General features: G+C 47.1%; 1 protein-coding gene across 1 annotated transcript in view; it reads left to right on the top strand.

Annotated features, from left to right (window-relative positions):
* The window catches only part of Peli2 (pellino E3 ubiquitin protein ligase family member 2), a 133,578-nt gene that overhangs the window by 21,001 nt on the left and 90,705 nt on the right, over nucleotides 1-21,872 (top strand). The window contains exon 2 of the mRNA XM_032917608.1: nucleotides 21,195-21,324. Within this exon, the coding sequence (XP_032773499.1) occupies nucleotides 21,195-21,324 (130 nt within the window). The remainder of the gene's footprint in view (nucleotides 1-21,194; nucleotides 21,325-21,872) is intronic.

Here is a 21,872-nt window from a genome sequence, read left to right as displayed (position 1 = left end):
GGTATGAAGGTTTTGTCTGCAGTTGCTAAGTAGAATATTTGATAGTTTCATGTGTAAGCCATTACTGAACTGGAATCCTAGTCATTACCCAGTTATCATCAAATATCTCCTTTCTCTCCTCTTCCTTGGGTACATTGTTATTTTAGTTCACTGAGCTTATTTTTAAGTCTCAAAGTGACACACACACACACACACAGACACACACACACACACAGACACACACACACACACACACTCACGTGTGTGAATTATTTTTTAAAACTTAAATTTTTTCCTTTCACTGAAAGTAGATTACCCTTCCCCCAACTTAATTTAACCTGGTTGTGATTTCCTTATCCTCCCCTCTTCCCAGTTCCTCTTCCCCTGCCCTCCCCTCCCCTCCCACCTGGGACTACTACTCCCTTTCTCGTTAGAAAACAAACAGGCTTCTATGGGACAATGATAAAATAAATTATAACAAGCTAAAACAAAAACTAACACATCAGAATTGGACAAAACGGAGTCCCATATATGTGCGCGTGGCACATATACGTCGGTGCAGAATTGGACAGAACAGAAGGAAACGAGCTCAGGAGGAGGCACAAGGACCACAGGCCCAGTTGTCCACACAACTGAGAATCCCATAAACACTAAGCCGGAAGCCTTGCAGATCTGCAGAGGACCTGGTGCAGCCCTCTGTATGCTCCTGTCTCTGCGAGTTCCTGTTGCTCTAGAGAGCCTTGCTGGCTTGGTGCCTTCCATCGTCTTAGACCCCTCTGCCTCCTTTCTACTGAGTTGTGAGGGGAGGGATTTGATGGCCATGTCCTCTTGTTTAGGAGGGTAAGTGTTCCAGGGTCTCATTCTGCATGGTGCGTGTCTGGCTGTGGGTTTGTGTGTTTGTTCCTTCTGCTGCAGGAGGACACTTCCTTAGGGTGACTTTAAAGCTTGAGGGCTTTTTCATGCTAACTGCCACTTATGCTCTGGTTTGCTGCCCCCGCCCCCGTCTTTTCTGTTTTGGGGTGTTGGCTCTTCTTCCCTGTCACAAAAATATTTTTAAAGCTATTTTTTTTAAATATCTGATTCCTGTACCCAGTGAGATGGCACTGTAAATGCCGGAGCCAGACGATAGCCTCCCATGTCACCGCTGTGTGAAACGCACTCATAGGTAAAACCCATTCCTTTGCACGTGTCACAAACTGCCTTCACTAAAGGGGGAGGCCAGGTTCTGGTATTGGAGGCCCAGCCTTGGTGAAGGGTGTGCCGTTGCTCTTGAAATCGACTCTCATCAGAAATTAATGACTGCCTTTCTCCCTCACAAGGAACATGCTGGTTCCGGTCAAATTATGCCCCGTTCCTGGAGCAGGCCCATTCCGGAGCTGAGCTTGAGTGAGACGCTTTGTAATGTCTTAGAGCTGATGTGTTCCTTGATGAATGTCTGTGGGAACTTGGGATGAATATTTTTTTTTTTTTAACCAAAAACAAACTTCACCCTCCACTTGTCGCACATTAAAGTAGGCAGCCAAGAACACGGAAGTTGCTCTCAGTGGAGCTCATTGGAGTAGCCGCACACTAATACAGTCTTCAAAGACAGCCAAAGCAGTAGTAACTAGAGCAGCAGCATGGCTAGCCCTTCGATTCTGCCTTTGTAGTGGTACCTGAAAGGAAGGAATACGAATTTAGCAAACCCTTGAAACTGACTTCCGAGTTACTTGTGAGGATGATTTGGTCTTCCCTCTTGGAACTCCAACATGGAAGGACGGGGATGAGGCCCGCAGGGCCCACAAGTGTTTGGTTCGAGATTCCAATCTAATGATACTTGAAGGAAGATGGACGGCTCAAGAACCCAGCCCTCATGGGATGAAGCGAACCAATGGCGACGATAGGGGGTTGACTTGGTACCAGACATCTCACTTCATCCAGAGGCACAAAGGGAAGGCCAAGAGGATAGAGCAGATTCTAGGGTGCAGCCACAGCCATCGAGCATTGACTTCCGCCGGTTTCCCAGGCACCTTGTTGTTGAGCTGTCCTAGCAACGTAGGACATCACGAAGATGTTGAGCTCTCTTCGGGCACTAGACCCTCTGCTGAGTTTTCGGGTGGGAAAAATAAAGTGTAGGAAGGTTTTGCCATACCAGAGTCTGGTTGGTATCTGCTGGGCCTTGGTGGCTCATGTGGGCCAGAGGATTGGTGAGACAGGAGTGGCAGGCATATGAGTGACTGGCAGGTACATCCCCTCTTCTTTTTCTGCTGTTCTCCTTCTGAGGCAGAACTGCCTTCTCTGGTGAGGAACAGATTTGTTTCATGGACTGTATCTCAAGATTTCAAGGACCTGCAGCTCAGCTGGGAGATCATATCTCAAGATCTCACGTATTCCCTTCCAAGGACCAACTTTTTTTTTTTTTTTCTTTTTTCGGAGCTGGGGACCGAACCCAGGGCCTTGTGCTTCCTAGGCAAGCGCTCTACCACTGAGCTAAATCCCCAACCCCCAAGGACCACCTTTTATAGCATTGTACATAGACACCGGCAAAGCTTAAGCAGAAGTGAGGTGTGTCATCTGGACCGTCCTGGTCCTTTCCGGTTATAAGGAGTTCTTTCATGAGCACTGAGTTTTACTATACTGTGGCTAGGAAACACCAATCCCTCATTTAGAAACCTTTGAAGAAATAGTTGTGAGTTGACGAGGTGTTGACATTGGTCTGTGTTTCACCTTTAAAATGGTTTCTTACCCTTTAAAGTCAAAAGAAATGTCCGGAACTGTAGTTCAGTTGGAAGAGTCTCTGCCTAGGAGAAACCCTTGGTCTGCTATCTGGCACCACAAAAGACTAGGCATGGCCACCCATGCCTATAATCATAGCACTTGGGAGTTGGAGTCAAGAAGATCAGGTTCAAAGCCGCTTTTGTCTACATAAGGAGTTCCTCTTTTTTTCTTTTAAAAGATTTACTTTTTTCTTTTAACGTTAATTGGTGTCCACCTGGAATACTCGAGACATTGTTTCTAAGTTTGTAGATAAACAAGAAACTGAGACATTGTCTCTATGTAAATAAACAGGACCCTGCAAATGTAACTGCTGGTCAAATAGGTAAACAACAGGTGGTCCACTTGCTTCTGAACAGAGAGGAAAATGGGCCGTCCTGCCTGCCGTTATTGCACTGATTTCACTGTTACCCACGGTGCTGTGAGAACATAGGCTGTCAGCAGGACTCTCTAAGCCTGCTTACCATTGCTCTCCCATTTACCATTAGTAGTTGCCCTTGGACACTATGCAGTTTATAACGAGAGAATTAAGAATTTAAGGTTTAGGGATGGATATCTTTTTCCCTGAGTCCTGATCCTAACCTAGAGCTATTAGACTTTAGAAAATTTCAGGGTGTATTTTATATAAAGCCCCCAGCCCCAATTTGAAAACGAGATCATGTTCTGTTTTGTCATGTCTGTCTCTGATGCTAGAATCGGAGGGCAGCAGTAGGAGATCGCAGCGTTGCCAGCGATGTGCCGGCACAGCTGCGGAGAACTGAAGCATTCCTAACGTCTTATCCTAACCATTACTTCTTAAATAAGCTTTAGTGTATTCATTGTGGAAGACATGGAGAATACAGACCATGTAAAGGATAGGTCGGTCACTCAGAGCCCCTGCTCTTGGCTGGGGCTCCCCTGGCCACTGATGGCTCCTTTCTGCAGCACAGCTCTCTTCACTGCAGCCCCAGGGGCCCTTTCAGGAAATCGAATCAAGTTTGCTCACATGGTCTGGGCTTCCAGGCGGGTCTGGCACAGAAGCTGTGCTCTCCTGTCTGTTGTCCCGTAGTTTCTATCAAAGCCTCTGGTGTGATTTATTTTACATTTGCTCCCTTGGTTTTTGTCCTTTTCTCTGTATGAACTTGGTGAACCCAGGGACCGTGTCACCATAGTATCAGTGTCCTGGAATTGGAGAGGCTTAATAGGGGCTTGTTGAATATCTGGCGAATGGGTGGGTGGCTTCCATTTGTTTCTTGTTGTGTACACAAGTGCACACAAGTGCACACAACTGCATATGGTTGCTCTTGTTACAGACTCTTTGTTTTATACAGCCCACACCCCGACCCCATCGGTAAGGCTGTTTTTCATTTTAAATCACAAGGTTGCTAGGACTGTGGTGGTGACTCTGGGTTAATCCTGAGGGCTTCCAAAAGCCAGGCCTGGTAGGGCACTTCTGTAATCCTACAGCTCCTTCAAAGAGCTGGGAAGCCTCAAGGTGTCAGCAGTCTGGTGTATGACTCTGTGAACCAGGGAGCCCGCCTCAGAGCAGGTGGGAGGCAAGGACTCACACCTGACTTCGACACACACACACACACACACACACACACACACACACACACACACACACACACACACACACTGTGGCATGAGCTCACCTGCATCACGCACATGACCTTGTGCACACATGCATGCAACACTTAACACAAAGAGGATGAAGTCATGACATGCTTCTTAAAAAGCACTAAGAGTTGCCGTTCATCAAATTTACATTAATGAAAATAGTTTTATGTAGCCTTTCTGTTTTTACCACTTCAGAGATAGTCAGCCAGATTTAGAATCTCTTTGGATAGCAGGTCTTTTCTCTTTTCCGTTTTGAAATAACTTAAGTCCTGTATAGACATCATAAATACAGCACAAAGATTTTGTGTACACTCCTCACTCAGCTTCCTTTAGCGGCATCAGTGTTTATAACTAGCGAATAATTCCAAGCCAGGAGACGACATCCCAGAGCCTAATCTGCAGGCTCCACGTGGATTCTACCATCTTCCTCCGTGTCCTCTGTCTTTGCTCTAGCCCAGTCCTGGCTGACAGGATCTGTCACTGTCAGTTCTCCACTCTCCAGCTCTGAAAATTCCTTAGCCAGTTCTACCAGGGCTTTTGGTGAGCACCAAGCAGTGGCAGGGCCTTATGAGTGGCATGGCATGATTTCTCATTAAGTCCATAGATAGAGTGAGGTCAATGTTGAGTTGGGCCACAGTGACGGAGTGCTTTGTCTTGGCCTTGGGTAGGGTGGTGGCCGAACTTAGTGTTTGCCCTCTGTAATAGATAAATGTCTTGGGAAGACCTTCCCAAATGCATTTTTGTGTTTCTCCTTATCTTTCTTTCACTGAGTTTAACATCTGTCGGTGGATTTTACCAGGGACAGTCTCTGATTACCAAGGTGTTTGCCTAATGGTGAGTTCTCCTCCTTTTATATTCACTGATTTTAATTCTGAGAGGATCGGCTGTCCCATCTCCCCTAGGTATGTCCTTATTCAGTAGTTCATTTGAAAGTTGAGTTAATAGTTTCTTTCCAGGGTTACAGTCTAAAATTTGCACCCTGACCCCCAAAACACTTACTTCCCACTTTTCAGATTTCTTCAGCTTTTTCTCACAGCAAGGGGACATTGTATCATCTGGAAGTTAAGTCAGAGGTGATTGTGAGACACCCATTGTGGATGCTGGAAGCCAAACTCGGGTCCTCTGAAAGCTGCAAGTGCTCTTAACCGTTGAGATACCAGTGTAGCCACTAGTGTTAATTTTTTATTGAAGATGTATTTGGGAAAAGATGACTATATAGTGTGTCTCACAGATTGAAACCTATTCCCAGTTACTGTCAGTTTGAAAGTGCATGCTTGAGGAAATGAGTGTAGGTGTTGTGAAAGTCCAGACATTTCTAACCCCACCCCCAACCCCCACACACCCGGCCATCGTCCTCGTAACAGCATGGAGACTTCATGGTGTACGCTACACTCTGACCTAGGCAGTTCCAGACCTTGCCTCTGGGAGCACAGCTCTAGGAGTGAGTTGCATATGCCATGGTAGCAGACCAGTGGGACAGGTGAATTTGTGGATTCTGCATGCTTTGTCCCACGCATGGTGCCAGGAAGAGGAGAACTATGGAAAAGGCGACAGAAGACATGTGTGAAGTAGTTCATTTGGAAAGAAGCACTCTAGCTTCCCAACTTCTTACTGACCTTCGCTGACTTCTGTCAGTGTGTCGTTCATACAAACCACGGATATTTGGAAGTCCTGCAGTTTATTCCATGCGTGTACATGCAGTGTGGACTACAAGTCCGTGTCAGCGGAATGTCAGCACTCTGTTACTGCCGTGAAGGACACGGGAAGGCGTTGGGAGGGCAGAGGTAAGTGCAGCACAGCCTGATTAGAGCGGAGCGATAGGAATTCAGTATTAAACAAAACAAAACAATATTTTCAAGTGACAAGTTTCCCGAAGTATGTCTTCAGTTTGGAACTTTACACCAAAGTTAAAAACCTGATTACAGTTCCATGCACAAGAATTAGATGTGCCCATGTCAGTGGTATCTCTGGTAAAAGCAAGGGTTTTATTTGAAATGAAACTACAACAGTAATACATAAGGAGTTAGTCTTTTGGTGGCCGGACAGCTTCACAGACATCTATGTAAGGTGGAGGAGAGCACCGCTGTGCCTCTGTGTTACTTATCTGTGTGTCACAGTCAGTGCCTGTGTGAACATAACAGTGGCCACTTAACGCTTTAGATTCGCTGTGCTGTTCTACTGAGTCTGTGTTTAACCTTCAGTCCTATGGGTTGATTTTATATCTGCGCCCTATTTCAATTATAAATAGAACATTGCTGTGCTACTAGAGAGTAAGACAGCCTGTTTGAATATACAAATTATATATAATATATATATCACATACACACACATGCATACACTTTAACTCAAACTTAAAGAAATAGATTCACTGTAGACACCCAAAAGAGAGGACCGTAAATAAAAATTTAACCATACAGTTCTAACAACCACTGTTAACATCTTACATTTCTTTTGCTTTTTTTGTCCTGTGTATATTAAACATTTTTAATATGAAAGGGGATATTACTCACACATTTTTCTATTTAGTTTTCATACTCCTGTTTCATCGTCATGAGGAATTTGGGATAACTATTTCATCGTGTAGAATTGTACAAATAGACCCATTATTATCGGACGTCTCTGCGATTCGCTGTTACTGGTCATTACAAGTAACAATGTAATAAACAATGTTTGTGCATAAAACTTGGCTTTTATTTCAAAATTATGTTCCTCGGATGGCGCTCTCCAATTTGGATTTCTGGGTCGCAGTATGTGAGCATTTTGGGAAGGTGCTGCTGTGTGTTACTAAATTGTTTTGCAGAGGAATTGCACTGGTTAATATTTTCACCAGAGGCTTGTCAGGATTCGGTGGCATTTGAACAAAGTTTGGTAATTTGATTGGCAAACGGTACTTTTAAAAATTCCTAACAAGGCTGGAACATTTTAAACTTCTCACCTGTTTGTCATAGCTGCTTTGCGGGTTGCTTGTGGTCTTTCTCTGTTGTATTTCTGTGTCAGCGTCTGTGTTTTCATCTTTAAAGAAGTTAGCTATCGGATGCTGTGCTTTCTGTGTTGCTGCCAGTCTTTCTCTAGACTCGTTGAGTGTAATTTTTGATTGTATATACACGTCAAACTTTTATATATTAAGTGAAACAAATCCTTACTATTATGAGAATATTTCTGGTTCACGAATAAGAGAAATAATCAAGTTTTTTTTCCCTTGAAACTTTGTGACCGTTCATATCTACCTCATGAATGTTCTCAAAAGTACCGTGTGGTGATGAAGTGTCATTCTATGCTCTTAAAAAGCAGTTGGCAGGGGGCTGGGGATTTAGCTCAGCGGTAGAGCGCTTACCTAGGAAGCGCAAGGCCCTGGGTTCAGTCCCCAGCTCCGGAAAAAAAAGAACCCCCCAAAAAAAAAAAAAAAAAAAAAAAAAAAAAAAAAAAAAAAAAAAGCAGTCGGCAGTCTGGTTTATCTATGCCTGTTTGGCATCCGCAGGGTCTGTTTGGAAGTTGTTTGTGAGATGAACTTCTGTGGGTAAATCACACTTTGTTAGTAATTTACATTGTAAATTCCAGAGAGTGTCTCTAGGGGAAATGCGTCAGCCCCAAGCAGAAAAATATTTCTGACGCCAGAATTGTTTTTTCCCTCAAAAGGCAATAGAACATCTTCTTAATCACCACTCGGAGTGAGTGGGGGTGGGGGTGGGGGTCAAGCAGAGAGATGGAGTTTGAGAATGTGTTCCAGCCCTGGTGTTTCAGGGACCCTGTGTGTGTTCAAATCCTGTCAGATTGTGGAAATCTTCGGGATGTACTAGAACTAGGACTCCGGACTCTTCTGCTGACTGGTCATGTGACCTTAGTGCTCATCCCCTCTTTACTTGACATGCTAGAAAATGCATGATCGTGGGCCAGCAGACCTCTCACACAGCAGCCATCCTGCGCACGAGCCAGTGGGCTGATGTGCTGCCTGACACTAGTATTAATTTTCGCTTCACTTTAAACTGAAGCTTTAATTGCTTCTCGTGGCTACTGTCTACCACATTAAACAGTGGAGACGCATGTGGCGAAGTGTAAGATCACTTACAGTGTGTGAACGGTGGCTCTTCCTGTGCCTGCAACTTCCTATGATTTCCCTGTACTTCAGGGATCTGTGAACGGAGAGACCGAGGGGTTGGATCTCGGCCGTGCTTCAGTGCTTGAATAATTGATACCGCTGTCCCTCCATTAAGATTCGGTGGTCATTTCAGTACAGTCCGCTGTTGGCTAATTGACAAGGTAATGGGCGTATCTGTTTTCAGGGTGGCCGTGAAGCCTCTTCCCTTTGGAAGCCAGTGGCTTAATGACCCAGCGCACATTGACTTCTGGGCAGCGTGCTGCTGTGGCACTCTTAAGAGTGGGTTGTGGCAAACAGCACTTATTACTCAGAGGCTCAGAAGCCCTCGCGTGTAATCGACCTTCTTCATCTGCTCTTGTGCAGTTACGATGCCTGTTTAAAAGGGTTTCTGTTTTGGAGCCCGACTCTGTATGTATTTTTAGTTTGAATATGTCCTAAGTCTTGTGTTTGCGCTATAAGAAGAGTCAAGGGAAAAGGAGTCATCCACGTAGGACCAACGGTGGGCCGGGAAGCCATGAATGATGCCACTCTTCCAGGCTCATTAAGACTTTTACATCTGACACAGTCACGTTGTCTCTGAGAAAGTTGCCTGAATAATTGAGCAAGGCTAAAATACCTTAGAACAAACTTGAGTAGCAATGGGAGCCTTTCTGCAGCTACTGCATAAGCTCTGAGCCAGCCACAGTGCAGCGAGGAGTGCTTAGCTACAAGCGGGACTCAGGAAGGAGACAGGAAAAGTGTACCAGCCAGAGGTAGGAGAGGACCAGAGCGAGTCTTAGAAACAAGTTCTCTCCATTAGTAGTAGTCAGCGATTCTGCATGCTCTGGCTTGTCTGTACGTCTGTGAGATTCTGAAAAGCCTCTCTGTACACACAGAAGTTTAAGCACATTGGCATGGTTTGTTTGGGAGTAGGAAGAGACATGCCATGACATTTTTAAACAAGAGGAAGAGATGGAAAACGACTTTCAGTGCTGTGGTTTGGGACGGTACAGAGGACATCACAGTGCTTGCTTATGTATCTGGCTTAATACCCTGAAGCTTTGGGCCAGTGACCAGATTTCTTTTTAGCGTTAAGTTCTGGGTTTTGAAATACGCCTTGTCTTACTGCCGATTTTGATGACATGGCCAGTGCTGGGTTAAAAATGCTTCCTTTCTTCAGAGGGTGGTAGAGATGCTCTTTCTAGAGACTTCTGTTGAGGTAGAATTTGTGTGCAAACAGATTTTAAAGGATCAATTCTTTGCTAAATAATAGGTAATTTTATCTTAATTCTTTTGTGACTATTTGATTATGTAAGATTAAAGTCATTGTATGCAGATATTAATAGGTTTAGGGGGCCACAGATTTTAATGGACACGATTTATTGAAAAAAAATCAAACATATCAACCATTCTCTTGTGTTACACATTTTGAAATTTCTTTTTCTTACCAACTTTAAAGGGAGTAAACTTAAAATTATCTCTATTCTTTTTTTTTTTTTCTTTTTTTCTTTTGGTTCTTTTTTTCGGAGCTGGGGACCGAACCCAGGGCCTTGCGCTTCCTAGGTAAGCGCTCTACTGCTGAGCTAAATCCCCAGCCCCAATTATCTCTATTCTTATCCTTCTGAATGCTTTTCTTCATGTATAAAAGTTTGAAAAGATACTTAATGTATCTATTTGGCCTCAAAAGTCTTTAAGTACTGAGGAAGCTACTTAGTTAACTTGCCTTTGAGTTGCAGAAGTCAGCTAACTGTTGTCATTTGCTACTTTGTACCAGCCAGCTTCAAGCAGCGGTCACTTACCAAACTGTGGGAAGATTGAGGGGACTGGGGAGGCTCTGGGGTTGGGGAGTGGCATTGTTTCTTATTTCATCCATGAGATTTTTTTTCAGTTAAGATTTTTACTTATCCCTTGAGAATATAATATATTTTGACTGTAGTCACCCTCAACTTTTCTCCTTTAACTTGCCTTTGATGCACGCACACCTTGCTACCTCACATCCCACAGGCTTTGTCTTGTGTGGACTCCAGTTTGTGCTGGCCCTCCACTTGTGAGTGTGGGACACTCGCTAGCGTGTACTTGACCCACCAGGTACCACACCCGTAAAGAAAACTCTCCATCCCCCAGACTCTCCCTGCTGCCCGTACCTCTTCAGTAAGGGCTGGGACCAGGCTCAAGACCCCTTTGCACCGCATAGTAGAGAGCATTGGCTGGCCTTATGTGTAGCCAGCCACAGCTGCTGTGAGTTCCTGAGGGCAGTGGTCCTGTCTCATCTGAAGATGCTGTTCAGCTCTGGTCTTCCCTGTCCTCTGGCTCAGTCTTTCTGCCTCCTTCTGGATGGTCCTGAGCTTTGAGGAGGGGCGTGGTAACAGTTGTCCTGTTTGTGGTTGAGCACTGATTCTCTGCACTTGGACCAGTTGTGAGTTTATGTGATAGCCGTTGTCTGCTGCACAGAGGGGCTCCTCTGAGGAGGTCTGAGATCTCCCAAAGTACTGGTAGAGCTCTACAAATGTAGAAGGCAGTTTGCTAGCCGTGTTTGAAGGGAGAAGTGTCAGACCAGGACTCCCATGTCTAAGTTCTCAGCACAGAGGAGATTGATTTGCCAGAGGACCAGAAGGCAGAGAGTAAGAGACAAAGACGAGGGAGAGGGTGAGGGAGAAGGGGAAGGGAACAAGGGAGAGGAGGAGCAAAGGACTGCCTCTGGATAGAGAGGAGACAGGTGTGGAAAATGGCGGTTATAAATGTAAAAGGGGAACCCTTATTAGGATGTGGTGTTGTATTTTAATTGGTCATGTTAATTAGGTGAGCCAAAGGGGGCTTTTGATTGCTGGACTTCAGTACTCTGATAGCTGGACCTTAGGAAGAGGAAGTGGCCAAAAAAAGGGAGTAGATCTTGGGGGCTTGCTTTAGGAATGTAATCTCATTTTTTCTAGCAAGTCCTAGGGAATGGGAGAAGGGCAAGGCCTGCCAGAGTCATGTTGGCTGTGCCCTAGCTGGCTGGAGGCTCTTCAGTGTCCGTCCACGTAGGCTCAGCCCTGGGCGTGGGAGTGCCCTGGACATGCGTTTATGGTTTTTGGTCAGATTTGCAGTGCCAGGCATGTTTCTGCTGTGGAGTGGGTCTTGAATCCACTCAGAAAGTGGTTGCAGTACACAGAGTTCACAAGTGGGTAAGACCATCGGTTGCTCTCTCCCCGCTTCCAGGACTGTCAGAGCTGTCAACAGAGAGGAATCATCCCAGTCAGCATCAGCTTGGTTTCTCTGTGTCCCATGACCAACATGTGTGGTGTCCTCAGCAACAGGGTCTGGCTATCAAGTTCCTGTAGGCAGTCGGGAGGAACAGTGGCACTAGCCCTTATTGTGTGGGGTCTCCAGGACAGGTCTGGGCAACAACTTAAGGGAAGTCCCTCACGTCTGTTATTGGCCTCTCTGGCAACATACGGGAAGAAGCTTAACCCACCGTGTGTGATAACTCCAATTAACATATATGGATACACAAGCACATTCAAAAAATCAGGACACAGAAAATTGTAGGCTTCCGTATAGCTTTTCCCAACAACCTTTACGTTAGTTCTTCTGTGCTTGACACCCTCCTCCGCCCTGCCTTCTCACCCATGTAGTACTTTATCCTCCCTTCCCCTCCCCACTTTAACCTCCTTTCTCGGTCCTCATCCCTGTTTCCCCGCCCCATCACCTGGGTTCCCCTCGCATCCATGAGATGTGGCAGCCTCCAGGTGCCTCCTCCTCTTTGGCTTGGGAGGCTGCCCTGTGGTTCTGAGAGGCCCGCAAGACCGCTTCACCACCTAGCACATTTCTAACCTCTGCTTGTCTCAACCCCGCTCCTCCCACACACTGACTAGAACAGGCCCTCCTGTGGCCTGACCCATATAAAGGTTATGGCTGGAGCGTTAAGGTTAGCAGGCCCAGGATCTGTATTCATAAAGACCTGGGACTGGGTTTTTATTTTACCACCTATGGTTTATACACCCGACTGTCTTAATTTTGGTAATGAGAGGCCAAACCAAAATAGACAGACACCAAAGTCATGAAAAAGGAATACATAGGATTTGATGTCCAAAACATGTACTAGAATTCTAAATTTATTGAAACGTGGGACTGTCTGTATTCAATATATAGAAGACATTTAGTTCATAGAAAGATTTAGGGTATATTCTTCATGTGATCTCAAACGGCAAGTGATAGAAACAGTAACAGAAAGGGTAAGCCTATCTCCTGCTACATCTTACTCTGTCTGAGGGTAGCATTTTCATTCTTTTAGAAAAAAAAATGACTACGGGAAAAGAACTAAAATTTTCACCAGTAAAGTAAGCCATCCCTGACATAAAGCATGGATAGACCATCCCTTAGTTTGAGGTATTTTGGCCTGTTGGCTCCAGAGATAGACGAAAGGGAGTCATCTGAAAGAAGCAGTTTTGGAACAGAGAGAGTAGGACCCCTCCTTATCCCTGGTTCTTTGTCTACCCTCTTCAGCCGTCCTGAAAAACGTTCGCTTAAAAATCAGGCCTTAGCACAGTGAAAGCAGTAAGTACTCCGTGTGGTTGTGTGAAAGCATAGGTAGAAATGAGGAGAACTTCAGAGGGCAAAGGCAAATATTGAAGAATAAGTATTCTTTTTTGTGAGTGTCTGTCTTAGGTGAGCCAGGTTTTCCTCACCATGATTCCCTTTATTTTATTAATGTATTTACTTTCTGTATCAGGAAGAACTAGAGGAACTTTGACCTTCAAGGATCAATAGGAATTGAATGAAAGCCAGAGGGAGCGAAGTGCTTGCCCGGGGATCAGCGTAGGTGTGGTGCTAATGAGGCCGAGGCCAGGAGCCAGACCTCTCGAGGCACACTGGACAGAATCCACTCTGTAGAAATCTCCTTTCAAGAAGTGTAGGGGCTTTGTGGAGGCATATGGGAGATTGTAGGTGGCCAGGATCCAGGCCTCTCCTAGCCACACCAGGCTTTTTGACACCGAGGAGGGACAAGCTTGTGGATCTGCCTGTGTCTTAGTTAGGGTTTCACTGCTGTGAACAGACACTATGACCAAGGCAATTCTTATAAAGGACAACATTTAATTGGGGCTGGTTTAAAGGTTCAGAGGTTCAGTCCATTATCATCAAGGCAGGAATATGGCAGTATCCAGGCAGGCATGGTGCAGGAGGAGCTGAGGGTTCTACCTCTCTGAAGGCTGTTAGCAGAATACTGGCTTCCAGGGAGCTAGGAGGAGGGTCTTAAAGCCCACACCCCAGTGACACAACCATTCCAACAAGGCTACACCTCCTAATAGTGCTCCTTTCTGGGCCAAGTATATTCAAACCACCACAGCCTCCTGGGAAGGGAAGGTGTCTGTCAGCTGAAGGTGAATCAAGGATTGTGTTCTTGATATTGGGGATGGGTGTCACTTTGTAAGGCTTGGTCTTTGGAAATATTTTATCACGAGGAAGTTGGAACTAGACGATAAGCACGAGGTGACCTGTAGCATCACCAGACATGACCCGACCCACTCTCCCTCTGAGATGGGACGCACAGGATGCCAGAGTTAGACCTGGATGGAATGCCTCCTGTGTCCATACTCAGTGGAAGCCTTTGAGAACTGCTCTTTGATTAAATTGGTAACTTGTAGCTGAGGATACAGTCATGATAGGTAAAGTCTCAGTTATCGCTAAGGAAAGAGGTGGGCCACAGTGGGTGGATCACGATCCTTAGACTACGTCAGTGTCCCCACACTGATGTCCTGGTTGTTGGGTGAGCCTTTCCTCTGCATACAGCACCACGGAGATGTGTAGGGAAGATGGGCAAAGAGAAGGAGCTGCCTAGAAGATAACCACCTTCCAAATGGGAGGAGCAAAGTGAACACGCCGGATGGCCTGCGCTGTCTGTCACACAGGTTGGCTGTGGAAGGCGTTCATCACCCCATGACTGGAGCTGCACGCATCGACGTGCCAATATATTTGCCTCCAAGACACCAGGGCAGCAGCAGCATTGAGGGCCTGGGGCTGTCTCAGTGATAGATAATTTGTGTGGCCTCGGGCTCACCCAGCACTAAAAGGTAAAACGGAAAAACGGGCATAGGCACAGTCTTCTGTTTCCTTCAGTTTTCCTATTTTAATTCCTCTCATTAGCACTTACCGGTATAGGTTTGATGTAACATGGACAGCCTTCTCCACCTGGCTAAATCTATCAAGACTCAGGTTTCTTTGTGCGTCTCGACTCCTTTGACCCCAGCCTTTAGCCTGACAACACCCCGTGATCTTACCTGATGTGTTTTTGAAAAAGAAAATGCATGTGTCTGTGTCTTAAGTTGAATATCTTTTCGAATGGCTCCTTGGAGCAGGTACCAATTCCGACAAGAAACTGATGCTTGAAGGTCTTCTAATGGCAGAGCTGGGAACTTTTCCCGAATGAACCGATGTTCACAGAGTGGCCGCAGGTTACCTTCAGAGGGAACCGATGTTCCAGTGGTTCCCGTCGTCCCTGCTGTAGCTAAAACCCAACCCTGCTACTTACAAGACTGCAGTGTGCAGCGGTGCTGTGCACAGAGAAATGGTGCATCTCGGCATTCTAGCTCATTAGGGAAGAGGTCAGTGCGCTAAGTTAAATAGTGAGGGGGTCAAGACTGCAACATCTGCTGGCGGGCCAGGCCGCCATGGTTCACAAGCATCTTCCTCCGGTCAGAGCAGGACTCCGCATGGGAGTCAGTGGTGGGGCCACTGCCTTGCCTGCGTCCTGCTACTGGGTCACATGGGGTACAGTAGTTGCTTGTGATTTATTGGCGAAAGTGACAGGTGATGCTCTGAACGGAAGCCAGAGCCTTCAGTCTGTAACGAAAACCCTGGCTGTCCCTGGAACCTGCGGTTGTTGCCTCCCTTGCGGGAGCCCACAGTTTTCACTCCACACGGATGCTGCTGGGCGAGCTCATTGCCCCTGCAGTGACTCCGGGATGGGTGCTCCTCCACCCCGTCTCTCAGCGTTGTCTGTCCTTTTTTCCTTCTTCTCGACAAGTCAATCTTTAGGTGGCAAGTACTGTTTTAAGACAGTGTCACCGGTTGGGTGTCAGGACATGCCTTGATGCCACCTTGTCATTTCTGTGTTCAGGAAAGCGTGCGGTTTGGAGTCGGACAGAACTGGATGTGGCTTTGGGTTCTGCATGACCTTTCCTACCTGCCGAGGCTCTTGACTTTTCCCCATTTTGAGCTTTGTAACTAGCCTAAGAGCCATGCCCCCATTTCAGCTTTCTTGGCAGAAAATAGAAATGATATTGCTGGACACTGGTATATGAACTCTATATTGTAGACCAAGGGAATCCCTTGAACACTTGGGCGGGATTTTAACACCCCCACCCCACCCCTGCCGAAGGATTTTCATTATCTTTTAAATTCCATGTGAGTTTACTACAAAGGCAGGCTGTTGGCTCTGCCTCTTTGCAGAGGTTTTAATCGCTCATCTACTAAGTAAATGGGTTTTTTAAAAACATCCTCAGATTTCTTTTTTAATGTGTACGCTTCAAAGGCACCTTGTGGGCTCAGACCGGAGCACCCCATTCAGCAGCTACAGAGGATGAGTCAGCAGCACCCGGGCGCTCTGTTCCTACAGATTCTCTGTGAAAGGCTCGCCAGGCAGAGGGCATCCTGACCTCCTTCTGGGAGCAGTGCCTTTTTGCCTCTCCAAGCAGAATTTTGCCTTTCTGCCTGGGCCTACCATAAGCAAGGGCGCGTCACTAGAGACACTCTCGGTGCCTACTGTTTGTCTCTGGTGCACCGTGCCAGGTACCTCGACTTCCCCAACACCGTCACAGTTCTCTAGGGGTAATGGGACCAGACGGGAGGGAGGGGTAAGGGGAGAGCTGGTTGTTACAAGCTTGTAGTTCCCGACCTGAAGTCGATTGGGCATCAGCATGAACGCTGTGAGAGCATCGCCAGCCACTCTAAAGCACAGCGCCTTAACGCTGGGCAGCCCAGGTCCTCAGGGTCCCCAACAGAGACCAGAGTGTCACACCTGACTCTCACCTCCTTCTGCATCTGGTTGGCAAGTAAGACATAAGCCATGAAGGTCAGCCCACATTTAGGGAAGAGGACGCTAGACTCCACTTTTCAGAGGAGCAGTGATGAGGGATTTGTGACCCTCTTCAACCCACCAGACATGTGTCTTGATAGGAGAGCTTCGGAGAGACCTTGAAGAGGAATGGGTGGAAGGGCGTTGGGCATCCATGGTGGGTGACCAAGTGCATGTTTCCATTTGAGACAAAAATCAGGTGACCATCGGCTGAAGGAGTCCGGGAAGCTGGTGTGGCTGACGGACACAGTGCTTTCCTAGACTAATGCTGCTGGGGGTGGAGCCGCCGTGGAGGCTCTGGGAGGCGTAGGGTGGAAGGTATTAGCTTTGTTTAGTTTGTGAAGATGGTGAGGTCACCATGACCTGTTCTATTCCAGACCACCATCGCTCCTTATGGTTCACATGTCCCGTTGACCTGGTTAGGTGCTACCCATGGAGTTCTGTTCTATCTTTGTGAGGAAACTTTGTCCTGGGCTTGTTCCCTCTGCCCATGCTTAAGAATGGTGGTTTTCTGTAGTGGTTTCATCTGTGACCTCGCCTCAGCTTTCTTTGCTTCCCTTCTCCGCACCTTTTTCTTGAACAGGGCTCTTGTGCATCCTCCTTGCTTTAGCTAACATCCCACGGCAAAGGCCCGCCGACATGGTTGGCCTTTCTGCTCGGATGGGAAGGCATTCTGGGGCTCAGAAACCCAGGGACCACACAGCTCTGAGGTGAGACGGTGCTCCAAAGGAAGGGCATCCTGAGACAAGGGAGCCCAGGAACCATGCAGCTCTCAGAGGAAGCCTCCTCAGCAGAGGCCTTGCAGCCCCCGGGGAGGGGATCCCCAGCTGAGCTGAGGAACTCAGGAGCCTCCGCCTTCTCTCTGTTTCTTCTCTTCACTTTTCTTGTCTTCTTCTGTCGAGAGGGTCACAGCAAATCTCATAAAAGATCTATTAGAGGGTCCGGGTGTGGAGGGGACAATTCAGGAGCGACTACCTATGCCCCTGGGAGGGAGTAACACAGCAGGAAGTTGGACAAAGCTTGGTGTTTATAGAGGGGTTCTTGGGCGTTGTGGGGCTTCCTAACATGGAGATTTCAAGGGTGGTAGAATTGCAAGTCCTGAACTTGTGGGAGCTCAGGAATTAATGGGTTTCTGTGGGAAGGTCAGGGATTGGTGGGTCTCCCTATTCATAGGGATTGGTAGCTTTTATTCAGACTTTTCACCTAAAATAAGTGTAATCTGAGGAGGGTCCTGTTGGGGGTCCAGAGATGACCTTCGTGACAGCTACAGAGGCTAGGACAGTTAGGGAGGTCTTAGGGAGGGGCATGGCTGCTGGGGCTTCTGGTGCGTGCGTGCGTGCGTGCGTGCGAGTGTGTGTGTGGGTTGTGGGGAATAGTGGGGCTGGGTAGTTTCCTGCCTTGAGGGCTTACAAAGTTTACAAAGGGAGCCCCCCAGGCAAAATCTTCCCTGCCCTTGAGTGATGTGAGGATCTGTCAGGGCCCATGGCAGCTGTCCTCTGCCTGGTATCTGGATAACCCGTAATTCCAGTACTCCTTTTAGAAGTGCCCTCACCCTGGCCAGGCCAGAACCTCTCTGATCTTTCCTTTCTCTGTCCATACTGTTGACTTGTTCAAGTACAACCTGTGTAACATCACATGTTTGTGGACCTGGGGCCCCATGCTGCACTAGAATCCTTGGGATGTAGTAGCTTTTTTTTTTTTAATGCCACCTCTTTATCAGGCCCTAGCTCATTGCCACCATTCTGCTTTGATTCATCCTGCGGAATTTCCTGGGCTTATATAACAGATGAGCGCCCACGGGTAGCTTAGAACAATGGGTGTTACATTTTCACAGTTCTGGAAGGCTCACGGCTGACTGAGATGAAGGTGTGGACTGGGCCCTGTGCCCTCTGAGGGTTCCAGGGCCTTCCTTGTTTCTTTCAGCTTTTGGTGGCTTCAGGAATTCCTTAGAGTGTGCTCCCCACCATCTTTGCACAATCTCTTCCTCTGTTTCAGAGCGGCTCTTAAAGATGCTTGTCATTAGAGTTAGGTCCCACCAACAGTTTACCATGGCTTCCTCTTGAAAGCCTTCGCCTTTTCCTGAAAGGTCCACCCACAGACTCCAGGGTGTGCTCGTATCTGTTTTGGGGACGCAGCATCTGTCTACCGCCTGCCCCCTCAGGCTGTGACGAGGCTCTGCACCGGTCACTCGAATAGCCCATGTGAGCTCATCCTGAATCATGTACCTTACTTGAGTACTTCCTTGGTCCTATCATACTAACTGAGCAAATCCTACCAGACTCCCTGTTCTCCTTAGGCTAAGAAAGCCAGGTCCTTCCTGCAGGACCCTGCTCCTGTAGCCTCACCCTGTCTGCCCTTCCCACCTCCCCACTGCCTTTTTGCTTCTGGAACTTAGAACTTGGGACTCCCCGAGTCTTCTTGGTTAGTGTGTGTTCCACATCTTATCCTCTGGCCTGGGTACACGACAACTCCAGAGTGCCTTCCCTGCTCTGTATGCCGCTAGCACCCCTGGTCCTGTGTGTTTCTAACACCACTGTATTCGATCCTTACAGATCGAAGGCTCCCGTGAAGGCAGGGCCCTGGTAAACACTGGGTGTACGGCTTAGGCGCTCAATCTAAACGAGAAACTGGACTCATCTTTGCCATTGCTTTCCCGCCACGGTTTTGCTCCCAGTAGGACTTTGCACTTGCCGTTGTGTAGATGCATTAGTGTGTACGTGCACTGCTGCATTTGTGTAGCCTACAGGATCTGTGCACCTGTGCAAGAACGCAGGCAGTTTAAATCAAGTCATTTCTGCATGTGCTGGCATTCCTGGCCCCTTCCCTTTGTGCTGGTCATAGCGTGGAGGCTGTGAAACAGCCTCTCGCGAATGAGGCTTGGAGGACATCTGAGCCTGTAAAAGCCCTTACAGACACGGTTTCCCCTCGCTTTCTGCGTCAGCCAGAACGTGACATTCCCACTGCTCTGTTTATGTGGCTCAGGCCACCCACCAAAAACGGTCAGTTGTCCCTTCTCCCAGTTCTGTGTGTCCTAGGATGAGGATGTTGTTGGACCAGATATAAGTTGGAGAGGAGCAGGGGAAGGTGCTGGCAAGTCCCGTCTTATGCAGACAGGGAGTGGTAGTGTGAGGGGAGGGGCGGGTTTTCGAGGAGGGGATGCAGTTTTGAGCAGAGAGCTACACAGTGCCTGTGGCACACTGCCCAGGCCTGGCTCCCCTGACTGGGAGTGTAGGAGCGAGGAAACTGTGTGACATAGGAAACCTTGACAGAACTTGTGAAAACACCTCTCCAAGTTGGTCACTATCTTGACTTTAATCGGTTCACATGTTTCCTTTAATAAATGTGCGTGTGTGTGTGTGTGTGTATGTATATATATATGTAAATATATATGTGTATATATATATATGTATATATATTGCTGATCCCGAGTTAAGTGGTGTCAGAATATATTCAAGTAAGTCTATAGAGATCGTTTACTCGTGAGTACTTGATACTAGTGATGGCAGACTTAGGCAAAATATACATTTTTAAAACTCCTGCTTCAGAGGAAAAAAGAGACTCCTAAAACTTGACAATTTTTTTTTCCTTCAGTCTGGAGACATCCTTAGGTAGCTGGCATTCTGCTGCGGTGGGCATGGAAACAGATGACAGTCACAGTACAAATAACTTCGTTGTAATGTAAAACCACTGTCTGGTAGAGCCATTGACTCAGCCCTTATAAATACACCCAGACCCCTTTGTTCCAACCTGCTCAGTTCCCAGGGGCCTCACCCCACACCTCTCTTCTGGACGGGGTCTGCTGGGTAAGACCGAGTAGGCACAGGCGACCAGACCTGTGGCCCTCCTCTTTGGTGTTCTCAGAGGGCCTTAGAGCAGCTGTGTTTATCCTGGTAAATTTTACACGATTCTCACTGGCATCTTCTCTCGGGAGGAAGTTCTGCCATGGTGCCAAAAGAGTCTTAGTCAAATCCGTGTGGCCACATGGGATGCTGGTTAAAACATTCAGAGATTAGTAGTTAAGCCGTGGTTAGCACACGCAGTTGAAACCACACTGTCAGCTGTAATCCTGAATTTCTTGAAACTCTGGCATTAGCTAAATATGAGCAGCCTACCTCAGGACTTGTTTACTTTCCAAGGTATTTTAGAGCGAGGTAAAACTCGTGTACAATTTGTATAACCTGTTTTTTTTTTTTTCTGGTAACCTAGCTGTGTAGGGTTCAAACTAGCGAGAATGCACCCAGGATTCAGAACTCTGCAGAAAGTGACTAAATTTAGACTTTTTTGCGAATGAAGATCATGCAGAAAGCATTAACATGATCTGAGAGTAAGAGATGCGGCTTAATTAGCATACTCCTCCCTAACTAGTTCATTTAAATTACCTCTCAAGTGTTTTTCCCGAGGTCTGTTAGAGAGGCTCTCCCAACTCCAACCAGTGTTTGTACAGCCTCTGAAGAATGAGCATTTGCTTATGTAAACCCTTGTCTCTTCTGAGGAAGATTTGCAGAGTCTGTCTCTATAGAATAGGAAACCTATAATTACTTGTCCGTCACTTTTAAATCTCTGGAAGTGACTTGGGCTTTATTACAGCTTGAAGTCTGCTCGCAACCCTCTCCTTCCGTAAGGGCTCAGGGAGCAGCTCTCTGGCCACTCCTGCCCTCTGGCCCTAGTGCTCACACCTAACACTTTTCAAACTTACAAGCAACTGACCGGTCGCTTTTATTGTCTCTACTTCAGGTACAATGGTGCTTTACCTAATGGTGACAGGGGCAGGAGGAAAAGCAGATTTGCCCTGTATAAGCGGACCAAGGCCAACGGTGTCAAACCCAGCACAATCCACGTGGTCTCCACACCCCAGGCATCCAAGGTAGGTGGCTGAGGCAAATGGTGACATTCATATTTCTCGTCAGCTGCTCTTTCCTCTGGACCTTGTTTTTCACGTAGTACAGAGCTACTCAGCTACATGAGGCTGGGGAATGTCTTTGAAGAGCTGTGCTGTGCACGGTGAGGTGTGTAGCAGCTTGACCTTGACCCAATAGGTGCCCACAGCATCTCTCTCCCCATTCCCTGATGCTCAAACATTTGGAAGCATTGCACGATGGCTGATGGGGAGGGGTAGGCAGGGGACGTTGGAAGTTCGTACACTGTTTTAGGGCAGAAGGCAGCTGGCGTTCATCCGGTTACAGTTGTGTTTGGGAGCTGTGTGATGCTTTTTATCTTAAAGGATTTTTGCATTAGATCTGGGGCTAAACTTCCCAAAGATTGCCATTTTCCTTCTGTCCATTGCTATAACGTGTTGTAGCATTGTCCACCCATGACTTGGGGTTGAGTTTGCGTGATTAATACAGTGTGAAGTAGACAGGTCTAAGTGGTACAGTAGGTTCACCACGCTTATTCCTTCCCAGTAAATTGGTT

The sequence above is a fragment of the Rattus rattus genome, chromosome 12, assembly GCF_011064425.1.
Source record: "Rattus rattus isolate New Zealand chromosome 12, Rrattus_CSIRO_v1, whole genome shotgun sequence".
Taxonomy (NCBI): Eukaryota; Metazoa; Chordata; class Mammalia; order Rodentia; family Muridae; genus Rattus; species Rattus rattus.
The sequence above is the reverse complement of the archived record's forward strand: the minus strand, read 5'-3'. Positions and strand labels throughout refer to the sequence as shown.